Here is a 25,400-nt window from a genome sequence, read left to right as displayed (position 1 = left end):
TATACTTACAAAGGTTTTAGACTGCAGACTAAGCATCTATAGAAACCTAAATTTGAAACAATAGTGCTTCAATGCAAATTTCAAGTCGCCACTTTACTCATCTAGCGCGGACGCGCCAAGAAAAAAAAAAGAATCACAATGGTGCTAGTGGTCACTGTTACAGCTTTGCGTGAATTTACCGATCGTGGACGTTCGTTGTGTCCTGTTTTCTCTTTGATAGATTTCTTTCTCTACCATTTTCCTACGTTTTGCGAAAAATATTAAAACAAATGTGCATTATAGAAGTGTGATTTAAACAAAAGACCCAGTTAGACAAACAGCACAAATATGAGAAAACAGGTTCCTTCTGTGCTTTATCTCCAATACAAACAAACCCTATAGGAGACCATTTCTAGTTTCTTGTGCAAATTTTGAAATTCGAAATTAATTGAATCATTCAACGAATCAATCAACCAAATAGCAATCATATCGTTTACAATATAATAGATGCGTACAGTAATTTTTCGAAAGAGCGCCGTATAAGTGCCGCCCTCCAATAAGCGCCGTACCTGGACTGCGGCTAAATCGAAGAGTTTTAAAGTAAGTAGGTGAACAGTTTAAACAGCAATGGATTAATCTGGATCTCGAAGTTGTTACAACGTTTTGCGACCCCGGGTTAGACTTCGTATGCTCTTGTTGCAGTTTTTGAACAAAGAAAAGAAAAGGAAAAATAACCCATTAGCGCTGTGTTTTTTTCACGAAAATGATAAATTTTAAATAAGCGAAAGATTGAATAAGCACCGTGGCGCCCTTCGGAGAATATACGATACTCGCATTCCAAAATGATCAAATGCCGTATACTGAGAGGAAATACAGCTAATAAGCCCACCAGACAGCGGAAATTTGCGCACCGAAATAAAAAGTGTATTGATCTACGTCGTACAAATACATACTAATGTATGATCGTTTCTCGAAGAAGAACTCGTTCAAAAATTGTTTCAAAGCCAGAACATTTTTCAAAAACCAGAGACAACGATATCGTCAGCGAAAATGAACTTAAGGTCGGGTAGAAGTGTCTCGCGTCCAAGCGATATACCTGAGTAAACCTCTGTAACAAATTAAAGCTTATAGAGTTGGCTTTCAAACTATACCAAGAATTTCAAAATAAATTGAAATGCCAATTTTTTTCTCTTTCGCATTTAAACTTCCATCAGTTTTTTCAGGTCTTTTTTCAGGAGGGACATTTCACAATGTAATGAAACTGATTCGAGTGTTAAAAGTTATTCTTTACGAGATATTCAGGCTTCTTTATTCACAACTACCTGTCCGTTGCTTTTGTCAAAATATTTCCGTCTGTTTTGACCCCTTCAAGAGAATATGATTATAATCTCTTCCCTGTTTTGATAAGAAAGTTCATTAACTATGTCGACTTGAAGAAACGGCAAAATCTGGACTATTCTGGAGGAAGAAAACGGCTCAAATATGGATGCACTTGTATCCGTAGGGGACATACACAGGTTATATCACACAGGTTTTCAACTCCTCAACAGTTTTAATTTGAAATAAGAGCCATTCAAAAGAAACCCTCAAAAAGTGAATTTTCTCTAAACCGAGCCTTTTAGTTTCAGTGGCCTAGACCAGGGTGCAAAAAAAAAAACAAAAAAACAAAACAAACAAAACAAACAAAAAAAAACTACTTCTACAGTTTATATGCTTGAATCTTTGATTGAGGTGTCTGTCCGAATTGGAGCGAACTTCACCGCCGCAACTTGTAGATCACGAAACCAGTGAATTTGTCTTCCTCTGCGCATGGTATTTTACTATTACTGCTGCAGGGGAGGGGATAGAAGTGACGGTCCGGGGATTGGAATGACAGCCAGGCCCGGTTGGAGCTGTATGGGTATTTGAAGCGTACAACATTATGGTTTTCCACCGGAGTACCATCCTCTGCATCACGGGAATAGATTTGGAAAAAGGCTCTTGAAATGGTCAGCGAGTCGACTCGAGCTCTCATCTTGTCTGAAGTCCTAAAAACAAAAGTGAATCAAACATACAATTAACTCATCCTTGAATTTTCAATTTGTGGCACGAAAATAAAAAGAATCGGAACTAAACTAAAAAATAAACAGTTTTATCTATATTTCTAATTATTCTTCAGTATTTTATTACTATCAGAGCGAGAGAGAGCATTGCGCCATGGTTTAAAGCAAGCTAGTGCTTAGGAACATTGGAAATACTAGTCTTAAACAATATAGCATACGGGGTAAAAAATATTCGCCAGTAACTTTGCTGCCTTATTTGTTTGGCCATGGCCATTACCGTAAAAAAAAAAATCGTTTTAAGATTTTCAATTGAGTTATTTCTGAATTCGTAGCGATTGTCTGATGTACTTACGGTTTCACGCAGCACTTGGGTCTGGTCGAGTTGTCGCAGCTCAGCAAAAAATCCGGGCCGTACTTTATGGGACTAAGTGACACAGTATCGCCACTGTTAATAACACCTCCGTCCTTGGCTTTAATAGTAAATATCATTCGCTCAGGACAAGATGCCGATCCTGTGGGATCCGCGATATTACTGCTTCGGCAGTTGGTCCACACACAGGAAGCCCTGGTGCACTTCAACCACTGGCCACGAGTGAAGGCCGACCGTAGAGCAATATTGTCGCCACTTTTGATGGGAAAGCTGTGTCCTTGATAGAAGAACAGAGTAAAATGAGCTTCACCAAAGCCAAGCTGACTGGCAAATATTAGCCATTTAAAGCCATTTTTTCTTAATCAGAGACAAATTATAAGCCAAGCCCAAACGAAAAGTTCCGAAAATATGTTTTAAATGAACGCGCTGCTTAGAAAATTAAACCTAATTAAAATGTGTTCCACTATGCAAAATTATAAACCATGACGAACATTTCGAGCTCTAGCCTAAAAGACATTTGCACTCAGCTACGAAAATCCGGCATAGCGAGGTTATCGTTCAGGTGAAAGTTTTTGTCCGCTTAGATAAGCCGGCCGGCGGCTCTAAGAATCTCATATAAAAGTTACCCGTTCGTTTTTCGCTGGGCTCCTCAACGGACTTCGACTCGACGCCTAACGCCGCATTAAACGCTATGAACATCGCAACGACTGTAAACTTCATTTTTCAAGGTTCTTGACGTTGTAGAGGTTGTTTTCTTTAAAAAAAAAGGATGTCTGTGAACTTTCAATGTCCAATACCGACAAAAATTATTACAAATGATGATTTGGTTTAAGAAATTGTTTTCGACGTCAAAGCGAAACGTGTTCGTAAACATGTTCAAGAAATTAATTTACGACATTATTTACGCATTTGTAGACCAAACATCTCCTGTAATACATATTCAAAGCTTTATTTGAAAGCGCACAATTGTTCATATATTTTGCAAACCAGTAAGATGTAAACACTAATTTGAAACCTCTCGTGTGTGCTACCAGCAAACTGCTTGGTTCTGCTTACTCAACGTTGTTAGGGAGAAACGAAAAACTATAGACAGTGTTGTCAGATATGTAAGAAGGCAGAGGGCCTTGTAGTGAGAGGGTTCGCTTTTTGTCATTTTAATAGATCAGTTGAAAGTGCCGTGACCTCAACTCTAAATTTAATGATACACTTTCTACTATACAAGCGAGTGAAGAAGACGAAAACGGATGTGGCTGCTAACTAAGCAGAAACTAAATAGTCGCCAATTAAGGGTTAGAGAGTTGACTAAAAACTTTAGATCAACACTGAAACTTTGAAGCATCAGTTAAGTGTCTGGATAAGGATGCTCTCAGCGCCATTTATCTAAAACTTAAAATTTTAGTTCATATGCTCCCTCCTGTTATCAGTAAATTTTGCAGATCTCAGATCCCAGCTACTCAGGCGCGACATTTCTCAGTTGACAGTTAGGATTTTGACCTACCAGAGAGACCTTATAGTATGCGCTTATTAAAGTCGTTCGGCAAAAACTGCATGTAAACACAAATATTTAAGATAGTACGCACGCTCAAATTGGTCGATAGGTTTGTTTAGATGAGAGTATGTAAACATAATAGTCTCTCTTTCGCTTAGTCCGTCGTGCGTGACGCGAAATCGAAAGAAAACCGCGAGAAAATTTTTCCTCGCAGTTTTCTTTCACGTCACGCACGACGGACTAAGCGAAAGAGGGACTACTCGTAGTCTACTCTCGCACTGTTTCGGAGTTTGACCACTTTTGACTACCAGATAGAGGTGCTAATAAATGGAGCTAAATGGCTGTGTTTAAGTTCAGTCTAGAAAAGCAGATTTCTTTCCGTGCTCATAGTGTTCGAGAGGAAAATCCCAGTGATTCCAATGTATGGTAACGAGGTTTCCGTTTCGGTCAGTGGAAACTGCAGGCTCGTTTATAGTTCCAAGGATCTTCCGCGGTCAATATCCCCTCGCGCTCATTTAGGAAGAGTTGCCGATTAATTTGGACTATGGGATATTGCAATTTAAGAGTTTTTATTTGGCCATCACATATATAGAGGATATTACACGGTGGCGAGAAGATATGAATTTTATGTTCGAGTGGCAAGAACATAAAATTCATGTCTTCGAGCCAACGTGTAATGTTCTTTTTATTACATGGAGACTAAATATTGAAACCAATTCAACAAAAGCAAAAGGCGGGAATCGTGACGTCATTGAACGATACGACACTCATAAAGGTGACATACGGAAAATACGCCACTCGGGTCCCGGATGAAGTGGCGTTTGGAATCTACGAGTGGTTTAGTTCCCAGTAAAACACTCTTCTCCATATAATAATAGCAATTATTCCATGTTCTACAATTATGGTAAGCGTGCGCCTAACTTTTAGTGCGTTTTATTTGTATATTGTAATTTTAGTTTTCTATATTTTGGGAGCGTTTTTGATAAAACAATTATTCCACATACGCTTGTTGGATATGAGATATTGTTAATTATAATCAATTGTTTTTTTTCCCGAATGTCGCGGAAAAACCCCTACGGTACTTTCACTTTCCGAAGGGAACACGAATTTAGTCGTGATAAGTACAGCTAAGATCTGAGCTGTCTCTATACTAGTTTAAAATCTAAAGAAAATCTCTTTGTTGTCGTGCCACAGCTTAAAAACTAGCAAAGCTTTATGTATAAATGGCAAATTCTATAGCTTAGCTTATTTGGCGAAGATTCACCTGTCTGTTTTGAAACGTTCGCAGAATCGTGCAGATTATAAACAATCATTGGATGAGGTTTTTGTGATATCCAGAATAGTTGAGGTCGAGGTAGGAAACTTATATCTGCATGACAGTGACCAACTCGAAAGCTCATGGGCTACTTTGGTCACTGTACACAATTAAGTGTTGTTTCTTCTAGTTAATTTCTATCTGTATTTATTTTTCCTATATCATTGTAACCATCTTATGTTAAGTTGTGTTTCTGTAAATAGTGTGCAATAATAAAAAAACCGAAACTGAAACTGGGGTTACCAGCCGAAGGCGAAGGCTGAGGCTGATAACTCTTACCTAGACTGCAAAACATTCGTCTTTGGACGTTTTCGGAAGGCGTGATCCTCGCGTGTGAAGCGCGCGAGCCTCACACGCCCGTAGTCTCTCCCCATTCTCCCTCGCCGTTTTTACACTCGCTCAAGACCTTTCGTTCGAAAAGGATACGACTGTTTTGCAGTCTAACTCTTACCGAGACCTTGATTATTCTGGATATCACAAAAACTGAATCTAATAATTGTTTTATTATACATTGAACGAGAAAAAAAAAAAAAAAAAAAAAAAAACGGCAAGCAACACAAAGCACGCGAACTTGACATGATCACCCTGAGAAATCATGCACCGCGGTTATACATGACATGATTACCCGTGACCTTGAGTGTCCTTGACATGATTATTGTATAATCTGCAGCTAGATGACGTTACAGGCGCTGATTTCAAAAATTCACTTTACGCTTTCAGCGAATCAGAAAAGAAGTAGTGAGTTCAATGTATAAGAATGCGCAGAATCCAATCCATTTTTGAACATGACGCAATACATGGTATTCGCAATTTTCTCAGAAAGTGGGGAATAAAAGCTCAAGAGTATTTTTGTTTTCTGCTGAATTGCGAAGCAAGCAGCAAAGGTGAAGCGAGCACAACATTTGACTTGGTAAGTACATGCAACAGCTAGACTTCTTGTGGTGCCGGTAGCTTGTCTACCAGTTGAGACTGATACCATGAATTAAGATTTCTCCTTGTCATCAAGAGACAAGTAAAATATCAACCAAAGCTGTAATGGCAAATTCTATATCACAAAGAATCACTCCCATACATTGGCCAAGCCCGGTTTAGAAAAGGCGGAAGCATGAATGAAACTGACCAAATCGTGAAAAACAGTTTATGAAAAGGACAAAATTGAAGTAGCATCATAACCTTTGGGAAAAGGAAATAAGAGTGAGAAATTACAACAAACGTGGAAGAATAGCTGTCCCCTAATTTGAAAATCATAGCTTTTCAAAGCCCGTCTATATTACAGAAAAACAGGAAAGTGACAATGAATTCATTGATTCAATCGACTAACAATTAAAGTAACTTGATCGATGGGTTTTGAAGGTCATAGGACTTGATAACATTTTTGAAAACATGAACACTATACTGAAACAGAAAGTTGTCTTGCATCCAGTTCGAACCCTGTTGGGTACATTCAATCTGTATAATTTGTATTTGTTTTGCAGTCGAATTAAGTCTGATCTCTTGACCGGTTCACAGCTCACCTTGCTTCTTTTGGTTTCGTTGAGAAGTTTAGCGAATACATTCTCGGATTCACGGTAAGTTTATTTCTTGCTTGAAACCTTGAAGTAATTCTAGAACTCATAGAATCGGGAAGTTTTGTGGCTAACCATTTTTACAAAGTGTAGTAATAAAAGAGACTAAGAACTGACGCGTTGGGGCTTTCCATTTAGTAGAAACTGAATATTGCCGGTTTTCATGTGACGTTGTCATATTCTGAAATACACAAAAATTTCCTATCGTTCTGAGGGTCTAGATTAATCAGAAACGAGACCCGGCCACTAAGAACTTGACGTTTTAAATGTTTTAGGCCGGCAGGGTTCTTCGCTGCTTACAAAGCACGCCTTTGTGTTGCGACGCATGAAAATGGCTGTGCGAGATGATTTTCATACCCTGAAACCCCCCCTCCCTCCCGGGGGGTACACCTGGAAAAATTGGGCGGGGGTGTGCGGCCCACTTTTCAAAACCCTTACCCTATTTATGACCAAAATCTGCGATATTTCCAACTCTAGTTATGACCTGACCGTAAATTCGAAACGCTATTTATGACCTGACCCTTAATTCAAAACCCTGTTTCAGACCTGCGTTACAATTAGTTCCCTAGTTCAGACCAATGTTGTTTTACCGTAAACATAATTTGTGATAGGCTTTTGTTGATTTTCTTTTCGACAATGACGAAAAAGTGGCTTCTTCTTAAAAACATACCCATATCAAGGCTAGAGAGCAAAACCTATACCCTATTTATGACCAAAATGGCTAAAATCAGCTAAAATTGATACCTTATTTATGACAAAAACAGCTGAAAAAACCATACGCTTTGGGGCCGCACATACCTATATAGCCCATACAAGGGAGTACTCTCCCCTCCGGGGAAAAACGCTTAACCACACAGATCTAAATCTTGGTTACCATAATTCTTTTTGATGGCATGAGAGTGAAAACCAGCAATATTCCATTGTGGAATTTCTTTCGAAGAAATACAGTAAAAACCCGTATGTAATAACTTACATTTTTTGAAGTCTGGCAAAATGGATTCTTGCATTTTGGGCAGGGAGCCATAATCGGGTCCCCGATTATGGCTCCTGATTTTGGGGTGGTTATTAGCAATTTAGACTAAGTAGGTTTTTAATTAGATTCTTAATTTCTATGAAGGTGATATATGAGTTGATTACCAAAAAAATAAATAAACTTGGGGTTCAAACCGTTTGCTCCTTGAGTATACAGTATTTACTCACAACCATATTATGTATTAAATTTTTCTTGTACATGTAATGTAAATTTACAATCCCAAAGTCATACTCCAAGGTTGAAATGTTTATCATAATTTGTCTGTAACCAACGCACATATATAAGAACCTGCTTGATTTCGCTTGGCTAAACAGGTTGATATATGTTTATTAAAATGGCAAATTTCTGCCATGCAGCAGGTTCTTAAACCACTAGGTTCTTACATGCGGCTTTTTACTGTATCACCTGGTGCACGTTCCCGGACGGAACTCTACTTAATGGCTAATGACCAACGCACAGCCTTCAAAATTTGATTTTCGTTTGCGCGGAATCGAACTGGAGAGGATCGGAAGAGAGAAAAGTGTCCGTGGAAGATGAAAACTCATTCCAGATCAAAGAGATCAATTCTAAAACTCATTAACAATTCATCCAGTTTAAACAAAGAAAATCACGACCATGAATATGTGATCTTATTAGTAACAATTTTTTTGCGATTTTATTTCTCCGTTTTCTCCTAATTTTAGTTTCGATTAAGAAACACTCAAGACAATTTTTGACCACATTTCCAAACACCTCGAAGTTCGTCAAAAGTACTCCGCTACGCATCGTATTTTCAGTTCTCTTCTCGGTATCTGAAATGTGATCAAACACGGTTTTTCGCATTTGATATATTACATCGTGATTACAGCAAATCCTTATCTTCCGGGATTGCTGTTCAGCGGCGCGAACCCAAAAAGCGTTTTTTATTTTCCGAAACCGAATTTTACCGATTTCTTATCGCTTTCATTGTTTTGTCTTTTTGTTTTTTGTTTACAAAAGCATAATTTTTGGACAAACTGGCCCGGCCCTGGAAAATGTGCTCGATAGTCGTAGAATATGCTACAGATAAAATGCAATATGCTTGATATTCATCTAACACCTGTTACATGTTTACTTCGCGCATGAATTATCACTGAGTGAAGGTGTCCGTATCTCGCTTGCCACGCCCATCGGAAGCCTGCTGAAGCTGGGTTAGACTACGAGTAGTCCCTCTTTCGCTTAGTCCGTCGTACGTGACGCAAAAGAAAACCGCGCGAAAAAATGGCCGCGCGAATTCCTGGGGGCTTCGCGCAGCTATTTTTTTTTTTTCGAAGTTTTCTTTCGCGTCACCCACGATGGACTAAGCGAATGAGGGACTACTCGTAGCCTAAAGCTGGGTCTGCTGCTCTGACTAGTCTTGTGATATCAGCCTCATATGGTTGAATTTAATGCCAAATACAGTAAATATTTAATGGGTGCGTTTCAGCGAAATACCAGGCTTGTCTAGCTGCTTTCGCTATGAGGCATACGAACTATGTCTTGGTCAAAGTGAAAACAATGCAACATTGCAAAAAAAAAATTATTTACCGATAATTCAGAAACCATCAACATTTCTTAGCATTGCAAACAACATTAACAATAACGAACTGCTAATTAATACCTCTTTAAGGCAAGTAGACCATTTGTTGATGATGAACTGACAATATGATATATTCATAATAAATTAATGATAATCATTAATTATTTAATATTTATTATTTATCAACTTCAGCTGATCATGAATCGCCTGGTTATTTTGCTCTTGGTTGCGACGGTTGCCATGGCAATGTTTGCTGCTCCAACTGAAGGTATCATTACATTCATGACTTAATTTTTTCTTAAATCGCAAATGTCTAGCTATAAGAAAAGTAACATTATAAACATGGACAAATTTCAGCATGTTGATTGGCTATGAGCACGTCAGCTAATCCCAAACAGTGCGGGAAAATGAAATTGAGAAAAAAAGTTAAAATTGAGTGCCAAAAGTTGAAATTAAATTACATGTACATTATTAACAAGAAATCAAATGATTTTTCTCGTGCAAGTTGGAGTTAATATGCACTCGTGGATTTTTCAAAGACCACAAATTGCACTCACCCTACGGGCTCGTGCACATTTTTAGTCTTTGAACGATTTACTTGTGCTTATTTTTTCCAAATTTCACTCAGAATCATTTAATTACTTATACTAATCAACGACCCAGTTTACATAAGTTTAATTAGTTTGATTAATTAATTAATTAATTTATTTATTATCGAACTGATAGAATTACTTCATTGTGATTGACTGAGAGCACGCCAATTTATAATTAACTTTTAATTTGCACTGCAGAGCAAATTAACACGCGCGCTTTCGTGATTTTTCCGGTCCAGTCATATAATAAATAAGTAATCGTATGAAGGCTCCAGCAATAGACCAATTTCGATATATTAAAATTCAGCCTAAAACAATAGGCCTCAGTACGAGGCTCTGGGGAATAACTACGGGGTTTGTGGGCTTTATTCTCTCAGAGCCTCGTGCTGAGGTCTATTGTGTTGGGCGGAATTTTAATATATCGAAATTTACACAGCTCGTGATATTTGAAAATTCTTTCAAATTGCACTCGCCTAAAAGCTCGTGCAATTTTGAGAGAATTTTCAAATATCACTCGTAGTGTAAATCTTTAATTGCATTCGCATTCATACTAATTAAGAGTGCCTGCCTGTAAAAATCAGACAAATTCTTAATTTCGCGGCAAGGGTCGAAAATTCGATTTCGCTCATATTTTTATGGTAGATAGGCTTGGGCATGACAAAAACTACTGGATAGTTTTTTTGGCAAAATATCCTTTTATTTCAAAGAAACATGCAAATTACCGAATTCCGTTAAAATCGTCATTTAACGCACCATTTTATTACACAAGTTTGAGAGCCTCGCATGCAAAACCACATCCTTCTTCCGTCTTAAACACACTCAAATATTTTTGCGCAATGTTTAAATGTGTACTGGTTCGATTTTAGGGAATGTTGCGTTGTCTTTTTGGGTGCAAAATAATTAGATTTCGAAGACATGTATTTCATTCACTTAAAAGTACTTCGTGAATATAATTAATTTTCACCATGTGCGAAACCTTCAAATGGATCAAGCTTCTGGTGGTTGAATCGCAGAAGGATGGTCTACAGATTCCTGTAAAAATTTCTTTGGGCAAATGATTGTGAGCGACGCGAGAGCTTTTCAAAGTACGTCAAAAATGCAAATATTTGACCATCCGTCCTCAAATTTCAATTTACGGGTTAGACGTATATTTTAGCATGTGCCACACGACTTGACCTATAATAAGTTGAAATAGACACAGAGCTGATAATTTCGAAATGTTCTAACCTTATTTGTTGTAAAAGGCAGGTCCAAAGGCGATTTGACGTGTTTCTAGTCGATCTCTCACCATTCGTTGCACATAAAGCAGAAGTTTGCTTTTGTTTACACAAGGTTAACGTCCGATGTACATCGCCTACTGTCAACCTATTATTGGTCGAATACTATGAATCTGCGACCATCTTTCTGCGCTTATGAACATTACTGCATCTAAGTCTAAAACGGCTGAGTCATTTGTATATAGTTGCTTGCTTTACGCTTCGCCAAAATATTGCGTTTGATCGATTGCTGACCATTGCTGATAAGCGTGTCGGCGCAGCACAATCTTACAGCCGTTATTTGTTCGTCACGCAATGCTGTCACGGCATATGCTGCCCATTTTGATCTATTTTGTATAGAGTACTCTCAGGATAAGTGAAACAATTTAATCATTGTTCTTCTGTTTGTTCATATATATAATAATATGTGTATATTTATATAATCGTGTTCTACAATGTACGTGGCGTCGGTCCAAATCACGTTTGTTGTACGTTCTGACGTTTCAGACAACAGCTGATAAAGCTAGTTGTAATGAACACTATATCGAGGCTTCTCTAATTAAGTGAGTAATCTTAACTCTTTCTGATTCGCCAATTTGTTGCTTAGCAATGACGTCATCAATTTTTACACGTGGACGTATATAGATAGTGTTAGCGGCATATTCCCGCCAGTAGTTCAAGTTTCAGTTATCGTGCGTACACAGTACGTGTTTTCAAGTAAATTAAGTTTTAAGCTACCCTTGACTATTTAGAGTGCAAGCGGGAACCGATGTGTAAGTACAAACTATTTTCTATGCTTGCTTTTTAGTATAAGTTTCAAGTTTTGACGTTTTTTAACCTTAAGTACCTTTAGTCTCGGTTTTTTTGTACAACAGCCTATTGTACTAAGTCCAACACGTGGCAGAGCCCCAGTTTTCAAAGTTTTTATTTCATCTTGTTTCTAGCGATAGATCTTTATAGTTCACACTCCCCCTAGCTTAGGTTTCTATTTAGCAACTGTCCTATAAGAATCTCTGGTAATTCAGTTAAGTCCTTTCCTTGCTAGTAAATTCCCACATCGCTTTCAGTGGCGCTCACGCAAGCACGTTTTTATCGCATCGTACAATTTTATTGCTTTCAAGTTTTTAGAGTGTTGTCATTTATTGTATTAGAACAGTTAGCAGTATGCGTATCTGCTTGGGATCACTGATGATTTTAATTGTATCTTTACTGAGAAGTTTGACTGGAAGTATTGTCATATCGCAGTTATGATTGGAATGTTTGCTATTATTGTTTCGTGACTCTTGTCATCTTGTAATCTTCTATTATCTAGTAATTAGTTTATTCATTACATTATATTTCAGTTTACGTTCGATTATCGTCAATTAAATCACCGTCAATCACAGCTGATTTTCCGTGATCTCTGGCTTTATTCGATTAGTAAAGCATCTCCCACACACGCTAGTCTCATCGCGACAAGTTGTCTAGCAAGTGACAATTCAGCCTTTCAACAGTCGCTGTGAACCTGACGTTACACTAGTGCCTGTACTCACTAGCATTTTAAGAAAATCGCCATAAACAAATTATAGATCAATGAAGAAAGAACTAGCTGAAATAAAGATAGGAAATCACAACGTGTCTAATTCGTGAGAAAAACAGACTAAATTTAATTAGTAATTACGTGAGTAAATAGCCCTGGCCATGCCATTTTATTTGGCGTATTTTGTTTGCTTAGTGGCGTGGCATTGGTATGTAACAGAAAATAGTGGACTGGTGTCAATACAGTCCAAAATTATCGTCAGTAAAATATTGTAAATAAAACACCTATTGACCGGTTACCTCCGCGGTCACCATTTGGTCATTCCGATAAAGGTTTCATTATTGTCTTTACCCCTATTAAGCGGCCACCCAAAATTTAAGAACTTTGTTTTGGAAAGGGCGATGGCAGATAGGAGCCTGAATTGAAGGTGGATGACGAGTGATAATTCAAACACACGTCTATCATGATTGTCTTGAATTGACTCCATGTTCACCAAGAAATTTATAGCCCGACAGTGAAAAATTAAATATTCAAGGTACACCAACCTCTATTTAAGCGGCTAGCCCCATTAAGCGGTCACTACCCTTTTCCCCGAAGGTAGCCCACTGTATTACATGTAAACCAAAAATAATTGCATAGCGCGAAAAGACCTAGGTATGAGTTTAGCGTTACAGTATTACGCAGGGCATGTAAGTCGCGGTGGTCGAGTGAAAGATAACAACAGGGGCAATGGTAAACCATTCATTCTTTTCATTTCTTAATTGAATCTCTTCCTACTCAACCCGATTGTGTGCTCCCAGTGATTCCAAGCCTTACCAAGCCTTACCGAGCCTCACGTATTAGGATAGAAATTGTCCAACCCCTACCCCCTAAAATGGGATGACAGCATTGCGTGACGAACAAGGAACCGCTGCAAGCAAGGATTCAAGCCATCAAACCATGATGGTCAAACGTAATATTTTGGTGCAGTGCAAAGCGAACAACTATCTACAAATGACTTAGCCGTTTTTGACTTAGATGCAGTGGTGATCATATGCGTCGAAAGAGGGTCACAGATTCATAGTATTCGACCGTTAAATGAGTTGACAGTTGGCGATGTACATCGGACGTTATGTAAACAAAAGCAAACTTCTGCTTTATGTGCGACGAATGGTGAGAGAAACACGTCAAATCGGCTTTGGACCTGCCTTTTACAACAAATAAGGTTAGAACATTTCGAAATTATCAGCTCTGTGTCTATTTCAACTTATTATAGGTCAAGTCGTGTGGCACATGCTAAAATATACGTCTAACCCGTAAATTGAAATTTGAGGACGGATGGTCAAATATTTGCATTTTTGACGTACTTTGAAAAGCTCTCGCGTCGCTCACAATCATTTGCCCAAAGAAATTTTTACAGGAATCTGTAGACCATCCTTCTGCGATTCAACCACCAGAAGCTTGATCCATTTGAAGGTTTCGCACATGGTGAAAATTAATTATATTCACGAAGTACTTTTAAGTGAATGAAATACATGTCTTCGAAATCTAATTATTTTGCACCCAAAAAGACAACGCAACATTCCCTAAAATCGAACCAGTACACATTTAAACATTGCGCAAAAATATTTGAGTGTGTTTAAGACGGAAGAAGGATGTGGTTTTGCATGCGAGGCTCTCAAACTTGTGTAATAAAATGGTGCGTTAAATGACGATTTTAACGGAATTCGGTAATTTGCATGTTTCTTTGAAATAAAAGGATATTTTGCCAAAAAAACTATCCAGTAGTTTTTGTCATGCCCTAGCCTATCTACCATGAAAATATGAGCGAAATCGAATTTTCGACCCTTGCCGAGTTATTTCCCATTTTTATGGACAGGGACTCTTAAGGATTTACACTAAGACTAGGGAAAGTGAGGTCAGTGCAATTTAAAAGAAGTCTCAAATATCACGAGCAGCGTAGCTCCTTAATTGTCCGAGCTTTCATACGGTTACACATTTATTAAATGATTGCTTTTAGTTAATTTGCACTGGACTGTAAATTGAAAATTAATGATGATGATGATGATAATATAGAGGAGGAGGAGAAGGTCGACGACGACGAAAGCATAATTAATTAATTTAAATATATATATACATCGACTTTAATTTATTGCACTGCTCACAGTTAAAACTCCCTCCAGCCTCCTCTTTCTTCTAATATACTAAATCAGTTTTGTGCACTGTACATTTCGTGGCCATTCATTAATTGTAATTATTTTATCTTTCATTAGGTGGAAAAGGTTGTTTTGGCGCATGTCCATCATGGTGCTCAAGCTGCCGATGTATCTGCTATCCTACCTGGCCTCTCGGCTCAGGTGGCAAATGCAGCTGGTCATGTAACTTATGATTTTCCCGAGGCTGCTAGCAAGCGTGAAGTTCGAAGTGCAATTATTCAGCATAGCTAAAAAAATAAAACACTAGAAGAACTACATAATCGTAATCAAACTAAGGAATATGTAAACTTGATGAAAACAATGTGTTCTTCTTAAATAGTCAAGCACTTAAATTAATTTTGAACTTGTACCTCCTAGTTGCTGCTATTAAATGCACTTTTTCACTTCGCATATTATTTCTATTTATTTTGAGAGTATCGTGTTATAGCTACATAGTGCAACCCATTTTATCTATTTATGAGGAGTATCTACCATTAAGTCGTTTTTCGGATTGCCAGAGGGTGGAACATATGACTTTTAAGGGGGGCATACTTGTAAAACAAATCATCCACACGACCACTGCGAAAAAAAAATTCACGCTCGTTTAGTGAGCCGTAAATAAAAAAAAGTGTCATGCATACAGGTCCCGAGAAAAAAGATTCCTAGTACATGAAAGGGTTAAGAAATATCACGCCTTTAGCGAATCACCCACACCGTCCCTAGAGTCAAATGGTCAACCTAATTAATATTTTGCGTGGCAATGTAAATGTTTCAATCAAAAACAATTCGGTAAATCCAAAATGTTGACAAACGCTCGCTTGTGTCTGTTTCGGTGCCCCTCAGAAGATGAGTTGCTGTCTTTAATCAAGTTCAAGGCGTATATAAATTGATTGTATATTTCTTCGACTGCTTGCAGAGTTTCACTCGTTTAAATGTTTCCCTGAACATGGGAATTCTAAAACTATAAATGATAGGATTTACGAGAGAATTGGCCAAACGAAAGAGGTTGCAACTGCGAAATACAAGTAGTGGAAGGCACTTTGAACAGCGATAGTGAATGCAGTAAACTACGATGCTTGGAACCCAAAAGAGAAGAGATGCAGTTATCACAAGAAACAGAGTCCTAGCGAGTTTCGCGTTCTGTTGCTGTTCATTTTGTCTGTTATGAGGGCCATTGATGACAGGAACTCTGCAATTAAGTCTTGTTCGGATTGCCAGATAAGACACACAGATCGTGACCAAACACAAAACCAAGACAAAACCGAACGCAGCTATCCAGTGGAAGAAATCCAGAATGTTGTATACAGCCAGCAAAGCCAATGTCCCTGCAGATAATCCAGCTACCCACGCAAAAATGGCACTGTAAATGTAACCTTTAGTACTTGCTACTCGATGTCGGAAAGGCCAAATCAAAGCATATGCACGTTCCAGAGATATAAGTGCGAGAAAAAATACTGACGTAAAAGAAAAAGTTACTTGAAAAGCGGTTGAAATATTTGTATTGCGAGCAATGTTAACGCTTGTTTCTTCAAGATGCCCCGCAATATCAAAGGGTCCTGACGCTATTGGTTCTGTGAATCCAACAAACAGATCAGCAACAGTTAAGTTGATAAGGAGAAAGGAAGTTCGCTTGAGTCTGCTGCGATTCTTCCAAAAAACGAATATGGTGAAAATGTTGCCAACAATGATGATCAAGGACTCGATTATGGCAGCAAATGAAAGTGCAATTATAATAGTTGAATTGTGCATGATAGTTTGCATGAACTGGCCTGGTACTTAGCTGAAAGTGTTTCTAGTGTTCTTTCGCGATTTTAGTCCAGTTTGGTCGGTTTTCAAGTCATTGCCATCCTGTCGGAATCATCAGTCGTGACGCTTCGCTCAGCCCGCTATATTTCGGATGTATTCAGTGTTAGAGCTTGCACTGTTTATCATACAACAGGATAAAATAAAAACTTCACGTCAGAAAACCAATCTTCGACTACCAGTAGTATTGCGAGTTGCAATTTTTAATTAACGCATCTAACAAAAGGTTGAGTCCTCAGCAAGATCAGTTTGCGATTTCTTTCCCTACACCCAGCTGTTATGATTGTTTTGTAAAAGTAAATATGTACATGGCGTGCTCTTAATACTTAACGAATAGGAAATCCTCTGTTCATGACACGATGTATTTTCTCCGATGTACTAATCTAAATTGAGGTTGAGTGTTAACAAATTTAGCCAGTATTGGCTGTAGAAGTGTTCCACACTTGAAGACATTCTATAGCACAACTAAAATCATTATTTAAGGTGGCTCAATAGGGAAACTTATTTGTTGCGTTGCGCGCTAGTGTTATATATTATATAGATATTGATGAAATACCGCAAACATCTTACTTGCACATTTTCGATTACAATTCTTGTCCTCAGATAAGGTGACCAACGTTTTGGTGCTGTTAAAATGATTGAAGAAACTGAGATGCCAAAGATTTGGATGTTTTGTCAATATCCATATCACAAACAGAACATTGCATGACGGCTTGGGATAAGAATTTTAATCCAAATTTAATTCTCGTCAAGTTATTGTTTGCTTATTGTTTGCCTATTGTTGACCGGATCAGCACTCGAATGAAAGATCATCAGAAATGGAAAAAGGCCCAATCGAATTTTGTCTGTTTGCTACCATGGATATCTTAGCATCCAAAATCTTCTGATTTGTAATAAAACAAGAGGCAATTCTTTGTTGTTTACGGTGGCGAATCTAGGGGAGGGGGACGGGGGTCCGCCTCCCCCCCCCCCTTACTTTCGGTAAAAAAGAATCGTAGAAGAAAGAAAAGCCGGCAGGGCAAGCCAAAAAAAAAAAAAAGAAAGAAAAAAAAAGAAACAACAACAACAACAACAACAACAACAAAACCGGGTCCCCTCTTAGCTCAAGATCTGGATCCGCCACTGGTTTATGGCATTTTCTGTGACATCTTAAACATTCAAACAGCTGTTATTGCAGTTATCAGTGGTTTGACATACAAATGAGGCCAAAGGGTCCATTCTGTTTTGAATTGACTCTTTCTTTCGTGCGCCTTTTCAAACAAAGGAATATTTGACCACAGACTCAATTGCAACAACAGCTATTCCCATGGCAATGTTCGCTTTTGGAAGATATTGACCTAAAAATTTGGTTCCTCTACTCCATAGACTTTTAGCATCAACTTCCTTTCATCGAAAAAATCATTATAGAAAACTTTGCATAAGCCAGGGCCAGGAGTTGCTTCAAATTGTCCTGATTTTTGAAAATTTTATTCTTAAACTCATTAATAATTCATTAAGTTTAAACAAAGGAAATCATGACCGTAGCAGTGTTTGGATATATCTGATCCAATTAGCATACATTTTGACGATTTTATTTCTCCGTTTACTTCTTACTTTTAGTTTCTATTGAGAAGAAATACCAAACACTAAATACCAAATTTCCAAACACTTCGAAGTTCGTCAAACATACCCCGCTACGCGTCGTTATTTTGAACTCTCTTCTCGGTGTTTCCAAAATGTGGTGAAACACGGTTTTTCGTGTTTGATATATTACATCTCGATCAACCGTTGCGTTTTACAAACTCGTTAACCACGACCTCTCGCTTGTCATGCCAGAACCCAGTCTTTTGCTCCGTAAAGCCAAAATGTTAATTTATATATGTTAATAAGAACCTTTTTTAGGATTTTTTTTTCAGTTCTACTAAAATATCAACCCATATAATTCACTTTATATCCTTTGACGGTTGCAGAGCTTTCCTCGTTTAAACATTTCTCTAAACATGGGAATTCTATAGCTGTAAGTGATAGGATTTAAAAGAGAATTAGCCAAACGAAACATGTTAAAGCCGTAAAATAAAAACAATGGAACACACTTAGAACAAAGATAATAAGTGGCGTAAACCACTATACTTGGAATCCAAAAGAAAAGAGATGCAGTTATCACAATAAACAGAGTTCTAGAGAGTTTCGCATTCTGTTGCGACTCATTTTCCTTGGTATGAGTCGCATCCATGGCAGGACCTCTGAAACTAAGTCTTGTACGGATCGTCAGATAAGACACGCAGATTGTGATCAAACTTCAAACCGTGACACAGGTACTTGCAACTGTCCAATATGAGAAATCCAACATATCGTGCGAAGCCAGCAACGTTATTGTCCAGGCAAATATTGTATTTATTCACGCAAGCGAGACACCGTAAATGTAACATTTGGAATCTTGCTGTTCGATGGTGGGGCGGTCAAATCAAAGCATACGCACGTTCCAGAGAGATGAGTACGAGAAAAAATACTGACGTGAAAGAAAAAGTGGCTAGAAAAGTGGAAAAAATGTTTCCATTGCTAGTTTTGTTAAAGCTTGATTCTCTAAGATGCCGAGGAAGATAAAATGTACCTAACGCTATTAAAAGAGGATGATATCACATTTTCAGAGTTTTGCCTCTGTACGCGATTAACTACTTCTGACCGTGACATAGAATCTGCATCGTCATCAGGCGTCTTTGCATATGGGAGCGCGCTGCTTGATCGTTAGCAACAGGCCCATAACTCCATGCGCACTGCGTTCAAACCAACGAGGGACGCCTGGAGACAAGGCAGAAATGTTCCGTTGCTGTGTTCGATCAAGTTTTAAGGCGAATAATTAATTGTATATTTCTTTGCAGAGTTTCAGTCGTTTAAATGTTTCCCTAAACATGGGAATTCTAAAACTGTAAATGATGGGATTTACCAGAGAATTAGCCAAACGAAAGAGGTTAAAAATATGCAATACAAGTAGTGGAACACATCTGAAGCAGAGATAGTGAGTACTATAAATTACGATGCTTGGAATCCAAAAGAGAAGAGATGCAGTTATCATAATAAACAGAGTCCTAGAGAGTCTCGCGTTCTGCTGCGGTTCATTTTGTCTGTTATGAGCACCATCTATGGCAGGAACTCTGCAATTAAGTCTTTTTCGGATTATCAGATAAGACACGCAGATTGTGACAACACATAAAACCATGACAGAGCCGAATGCAAGTATCCATTGTGCGAAATCCAATATGTCGTATACAGCTAGCAACGTCAATATCCCTGCAGATATTGCTGCTATCCATGCAAACGTGGCACTGTAAATGTAGCCTTTTGTACTTGCTACTCGATGACGGAGCGGCCAAATCAAAGCATATGCCCGTTCCAGAGAGATGAGTGTCAGGAAAAATACTGACGCACAAGAAAAAGCTACTTGAAAAGCGGTTGAAATATTTGTGTTGCGAGCGTTGTTGAAGCTTGTTTCTTTAAGATGTTCCAGGATATCAAAGGGTCCTAACGCTATTGACTCCGTGAATCCAACAAGCAGATCTGTAACAGCTAAGTTGATAAGAAGAAATGAAGCTCGCTTGAGTTTGTTGCGATGCTTCCAAAACACGAAAATGGCAAAAACGTTGCCAACAATGATAATCACAGACTCGAGTATGGCAGCAAATAAAAGTGCAATTATAATATCTGCATTGTACATGATAGTTCCTTTGAACTGGCCTGGTATTTGACTGAAGGTGTTTCTCGTGTTTTTGAAAATTGAGTTCAGTCTGGCCGATCTTCGAAGTGGAAAGCCAGTTGTGACTTGTCACTCGGCCCGCTGTATGACAGATGTATTCAGTGTCAGAGCTTGTATTGTTTATAATACAACAGGACGAAATAAAAACTTCACATCAGAAAATCAATCTACGACTACCAATAGTATTGCGAATTGCAGGTTTAAATTAACATCTAAAAAAACATTTCGCTAACAGCAAGATCAGTTTGCGATTTCGTTCTTACACCCTGCTGTTGTGATTGTCTTGTAAAAGTAAATATGTACATGGCGCACTTTTAATCATTTACGGATAGGAAATGCCCTATTCATGACATGCGCTTTCTCTGATGTATTCTTCTAAATTAAGGTTGGGTTTTAACAAATTTAGTCAGTATTGGTAGTTGAGGTGTTCCTTGCTAGAAGATATTCTATAGTACCACTAAAATCATTATTTAAGGTGGCTCCATAAGGAAACTTATTTGGTTTGTTGCACGCTAGTGTTATTTGTTATATAGACACAAGTGTTATACTGGAAAATACACGACACGTAAAATTCATATGAAACCACATCCGGGACTTGGGTGGCGTATTTGCCATATCCTCACTAGTGAAGATATCGATGATTTCACTGGTAACAAGTTCGTCTCTTAAATTGTACTTAAATTCGTAGGCGTATGATCGAAACATCGTCGGGTCTTCTTCGAAAGTCTTCGGCAATCTTCGGAAATCTTCAGTCATTTTCGAAAAATGTTCGGCAAAGTTCGTGTGACCTTCGGACAAGTTTTGGAGAATTTTTGGAAATCTTCGGAAAGTGGTCGTAAATCGTCAAGAACCCCATCATCTGTATGTCTATATAATAAAAAGAACATTACACGTTAGCTCAAAGATATGAATTTTATGCTCTCGTGGCAAGACCAATATATTGTTCTTGCCACTCGAACATAAAATTTATATCTTCTCGCCACCGTATCTAGATATTGATAAAATACCGGAAATATCTTATTTACACATTTTGGATTACATTCCTGACCTCAATTGAGGTGACCATTTTTTCTATGCTTTTTAAATGAGTAAAGAAACTGAGATTTCTTAGATTTGGATGTTTCGTCATTATCAATACAATAAACAGAACATCGCATGGCCGCTTTGGAAAAAGAATTTTAATCCGAATCTCGTTACGTTATGGTTTGCTTGACCGCAACTGATCAGCACTTGAATGAACGATCATCAGAAATGGAAAAAGGCCCATGGAATATTTTCTGTCTGCTATTATGGATATGTAAGCATTCCGAGATCTACTGATTTGCAGTAAAACAAGAGGCAATTCTTTGTTCTTCAAGGCTCAACTGCAATAGCAGCAATAACAGCTAATCCTACGAAAATTTTCTCCTTTGGAGGATGCTGACGTAAACATTAGGTTCCTCTTCCCCGTAGAACTTTAGCAACCAACTTCCTTTCATCTAGAAATCATTATGGAAAACTTTGCAAAAGCAAGTCTTGGAATTTCTTCAAATGGACCTGATTTTGAAAATTTCCATCTCGATTAACCGTGGATTTTCAAATGCCTTAACCGCGCCCTTTCGCTTGCTCTAATAGAACCCAGTCTGTTGCTCCATGAGAGCTAAATATCATTAAATTACATATGCTAATTACGATTATCGCACATTACATTTTTTTTTTGGCCTATATCTGCTTCACAGAGCATTTATGACAACTCTTTCAGTTCTACCACAATATCAACGCATATAATTAACTGTATATCTTTTTGACCGCATGCAGAGCTTTTTGCGCTTAAACATTTCCCTAAACATGGGAATTCTATAGCTGTAAATGATAGGATTTACGAGAGAATTGGCCAAACGAAAGAGGTTAAAGCCGTAAAATAAAAGCAATGGAACACACTTGAAACAGAGATAATGAGTGGCGTAAACCACTATACTCGGAATCCAAAAGAAGAGAGATGCAGTTATCACAATAAACAGAGTCCTTGAGAGTTTTGCGTTCTGTTGCGCTTCTTTTTGTTTCTTATGTGTGGTATCCATGGAAGGAACTCTGAGGCTAAGTCTTGTGCGGATCGTCAGATAAGACACGCAGATTGTGATCAAACATAAAACCATGACACTGCTAGTTGCAACTGTCCAATATGAGAAACTCAATATATTGTCCAAAGCTAGCAAAGTCAATGCCCAGGTAAATATTGTAGTTATCCACGCAAACGAGGCACCGTAGACGTGACATTTGTAACTTGCTGCTCGATGGCGGAGCGGCCAAATTAAAGCATATGCACGTTCCAAAGAGATGAGTACGAGGAAAAATACTGACGTAAAAGAAAAACTTATTTGAAAAGTGGAGAAAATGTTTCCCTCATGAGTGTTGTTGAAGTTTGATTCTCCAAGATGCCGAGGAAGATAACATGTTCCTGACGCTACTGAGTCTGTGAGTCCAACAAGCAGATCAGCAACAGCTAAGTTGATAAGAAGAAAGGAAGGTCGCTTGAGTCTGTTGCGATGCTTCCAAAAAACGAATATGGTGAAAATGTTGGCAGCAATGATAATGAAAGACTCTACTAAAAGAGCAGATACAAATACAATAATAGCTGTATCGTACATGATAGTTGCTTTGAACTGGCCTGGTAGTTAAATGAATGACTTGTCACTGTTCAGTCGATATTGACTTCAGTAATTTGGCCACGGTACAAAGTGGCAGGTCATATTAATATCGTGCATCACTCTCTGCCCACTGTATCACAGATGCATTAAGTGTTAGAGCTAGTGCTGTTAAAGTACTTAAGGGTGGAATAGAAACTTCCCTTTAAGACACCACACATATCCAATATACACAAACAAATTTTTAACTTCCAATAGTATTAAATGTTACAATTTCTAATTCCATCTTACAAAACGTTTTCTCCACAGTGAGAAAGGTAGGCAATAATTCTCTTACTCGCAAATAAATAGCTTTTATGGTGCACTCTAAACGAAAATTACTGATCAATAGGAAATGCTTTATTTATTCTTCTATACCCTATGCGTTTTCCCTAATGCATTTCCTTCAATGGAGTGTTGGTTTTTTTTAAACAAATTTAGCCAGTGCTGGCTGTACTGTGTTCACCCCTTGGAAATATTCGTAGCACAAATAAAATCTTGAATTTAAGGTGGCAGTGGCCACACAGAGTAATCAATTAGTGTAGCGCGTTTGTGTTACATTTTGAAAGCTACTTATTTTTTTCGTTCGTTTATAATTCCACCTTTTTTAAAGCTTCAAATACGAAATTAGCAGTAATGAAATGGTTTTTACAATCATCTCTTTTAAAATGATGGCTCTTAGTCTTTAATTTATATGTAACTATCCAAAGTGGTTTAAGGGAATTTCCTTCCGTGAAATCGTCCGAACCTTTTTACAATACAACAGCTATAACGAAAGATATCAACGTATATAATTTATTCTATATTGTTTTGACTTCTTGCAGAGCTTTGCTCGTTTAAATATCTTCCTAAACATGGGAACCCTATAGCTGTAAATAATAGGATTTAGGAGAGAACTGGTCAAACGAAACATGTTAATAATGCAAGATAAAAGCCATGGAACACACTTGGAACAGAGATAATTTGTGAAGTAAACTACTAGGCATGGAATCCAAAAGAGAAGAGATGCAGTTATTACAATAAACAGAGTCTTGGAAAGTTTCGCGTTCTGTTGCGCTCTCTTTTGCTTGTTATAAGAAGTGTGTATGGCTGGTCCTCTGAAACATAAAACCGTAACACAGCTGGTTGCAACTATCCAGTGTGAGTAATTTAATATGTCGCATATAGCAAGCATATTTAATGCCTCATTACATATTGTAGCTACCCACTCAAGAGTAGCACCGTAAAGGTAGTTGTTAATACTTGCTGCTCGATGGCAGTGCGGCCGAATCAAAGCATATGCACGTTCCAGTGAAATGAGTGCGAGGAAAAATACTGACGCAAAAGAAAAACGTTTTTGAAAAGCGGTGAGGATCTCTCCATTATGATCGGTGGTGAAGCTTGATGCTTTTAGGCGCCGAGGAAGATTTGTTCCTAACGCTATTGGTTCTGTGAATCCAACAAGCAGATCAGCAACAGCTAAGTTGATAAGAAGAAGGGAAGTTCACTTCAGTCTGTTGCGATTCCTCCAAAACATGAATATGGTGAAAAAGTTGCCAACAATGATGATCAAGGACTCGAGTATGGCAGCAAATAAAAGTGCAACAATAGTTGTATTGTACATAATAGTTGCCCTAAACTGGCCTGGTACTTAATTGAAACTGTTTTCACTGTTCACTTGAGATTGAGTTCAGTTCGGCCGAGGTACAAAGCGGCAAACAATTGCCATCGTTCTTTAGTCTCGGCTCGATCAGTACTACAGATTTATCCAGTGTTAGGGCAGGCGTTGTTTTTAGCGCAGAAGGATGAAATAAAAACTTTCTATCTATCAGAAGAAAAGCAATCTAACATTTTGCATACAGCAAGATCAATAACCAATAGACCTTTTTCGATTGGACGGTTTGTTGCCCCATTTCAGACCATGTGATGATACTCTTGAGAATTCTTCCGTTCATTTTTTCAAATAGTCGTGTGCATATGAATGGAAAAACAAACCGCCCAAGCGAAAAAGGTCTATTACTTTTCTTTCTCGCAGCTGTCGTGACTGTCATGAAAAAGTAAATTAATGGCGTTTGTAATGCATCTTGAAAGTAGATTACTGAGAAACAGGAAATGCTCTATTTACTTTTCTATTCAATTTTTGTTTCCTAATGGATTCTTCTGAATTAAATCTGGGATTTTTACAAAATTGTAAATTCAGTCAGTACTGGTTGTAGACGTGGTGCTCATTTGAGGAAATTCGTAGTACAAATAACGGATCACTTATTTAAGGTGGCTCCAAAGGGAAATCATTTACAATGTTGCGTGCGTGTGTCATATTTTGAAAGCTGCTTGTTGTTTTTTACTTCTAGTT

The 25,400-nt window shown here is 38.0% G+C and overlaps 4 protein-coding genes, 1 long non-coding RNA gene and 2 pseudogenes across 5 annotated transcripts; 1 reads left to right on the top strand and 6 right to left on the bottom strand.

Moving 5' to 3' along the window:
* Window positions 1-1,511: 1,511 nt before the first annotated feature.
* LOC110062642 (uncharacterized) lies at window positions 1,512-3,219 on the bottom strand. Its single transcript, XM_020769587.2, has 3 exons — window positions 3,018-3,219; window positions 2,374-2,668; window positions 1,512-2,006 (listed from the first exon to the last, which is right to left on the bottom strand). The coding sequence occupies exons 1-3, from the start codon at window positions 3,109-3,111 to the stop codon at window positions 1,736-1,738; spliced, it is 660 nt and encodes a 219-aa protein (XP_020625246.2). The 5' UTR covers window positions 3,112-3,219; the 3' UTR covers window positions 1,512-1,735.
* A 2,718-nt stretch (window positions 3,220-5,937) lies between these two features.
* LOC149115016 (uncharacterized) lies at window positions 5,938-15,283 on the top strand. Its single transcript, XR_016206222.1, has 4 exons — window positions 5,938-6,105; window positions 6,705-6,763; window positions 9,523-9,598; window positions 14,951-15,283. It is a non-coding gene; the product is annotated as an uncharacterized LOC149115016 (long non-coding RNA).
* A 2-nt stretch (window positions 15,284-15,285) lies between these two features.
* Window positions 15,286-17,269, bottom strand: LOC110062641 (melanocyte-stimulating hormone receptor-like). Its single transcript, XM_020769586.2, has one exon. The coding sequence runs from the start codon at window positions 16,631-16,633 to the stop codon at window positions 15,743-15,745; it is 891 nt and encodes a 296-aa protein (XP_020625245.1). The 5' UTR covers window positions 16,634-17,269; the 3' UTR covers window positions 15,286-15,742.
* A 1,314-nt stretch (window positions 17,270-18,583) lies between these two features.
* On the bottom strand, window positions 18,584-19,362 carry LOC149115015 (uncharacterized; annotated as a pseudogene).
* A 149-nt stretch (window positions 19,363-19,511) lies between these two features.
* On the bottom strand, window positions 19,512-20,366 carry LOC149115014 (G protein-coupled estrogen receptor 1-like). Its single transcript, XM_089285823.1, has one exon. It carries the CDS (start codon window positions 20,364-20,366, stop codon window positions 19,512-19,514), a length of 855 nt encoding a protein of 284 aa, XP_089141949.1.
* A 1,727-nt stretch (window positions 20,367-22,093) lies between these two features.
* On the bottom strand, window positions 22,094-23,063 carry LOC149115013 (adenosine receptor A3-like). The gene has a single exon (XM_089285818.1). It carries the CDS (start codon window positions 23,030-23,032, stop codon window positions 22,160-22,162), a length of 873 nt encoding a protein of 290 aa, XP_089141944.1. The 5' UTR covers window positions 23,033-23,063; the 3' UTR covers window positions 22,094-22,159.
* Window positions 23,064-23,849: 786 nt separating this feature from the next.
* Window positions 23,850-24,671, bottom strand: LOC149115012 (trace amine-associated receptor 5-like; annotated as a pseudogene).
* Between the last annotated feature and the right edge of the window lie 729 nt (window positions 24,672-25,400).

This window comes from Orbicella faveolata, unplaced genomic scaffold, assembly GCF_042242905.1.
Source record: "Orbicella faveolata isolate gen_17 unplaced genomic scaffold, um_ofav_v1 contig_13, whole genome shotgun sequence".
Lineage (NCBI taxonomy): Eukaryota > Metazoa > Cnidaria > Anthozoa > Scleractinia > Merulinidae > Orbicella > Orbicella faveolata.
The sequence above is the reverse complement of the archived record's forward strand: the minus strand, read 5'-3'. Positions and strand labels throughout refer to the sequence as shown.

Excerpts from the sequence above, each read along its gene's own strand:
- LOC110062642 (XM_020769587.2), bottom strand. The coding sequence starts at position 3,111 with ATGAAGTTTACAGTCGTTGCGATGTTCATAGCGTTTAATGCGGCGTTA. Across the intron at positions 2,669-3,017 it reads GCCCAGCGAAAAACGAACGG|GACACAGCTTTCCCATCAAA; the intron begins GTAACTTTTATA and ends TCTTCTATCAAG. Across the intron at positions 2,007-2,373 it reads CCCAAGTGCTGCGTGAAACC|GACTTCAGACAAGATGAGAG; the intron begins GTAAGTACATCA and ends TTTTGTTTTTAG.
- LOC110062641 (XM_020769586.2), bottom strand. The coding sequence starts at position 16,633 with ATGCAAACTATCATGCACAATTCAACTATTATAATTGCACTTTCATTT.
- LOC149115014 (XM_089285823.1), bottom strand. The coding sequence starts at position 20,366 with ATGTACAATGCAGATATTATAATTGCACTTTTATTTGCTGCCATACTC.
- LOC149115013 (XM_089285818.1), bottom strand. The coding sequence starts at position 23,032 with ATGTACGATACAGCTATTATTGTATTTGTATCTGCTCTTTTAGTAGAG.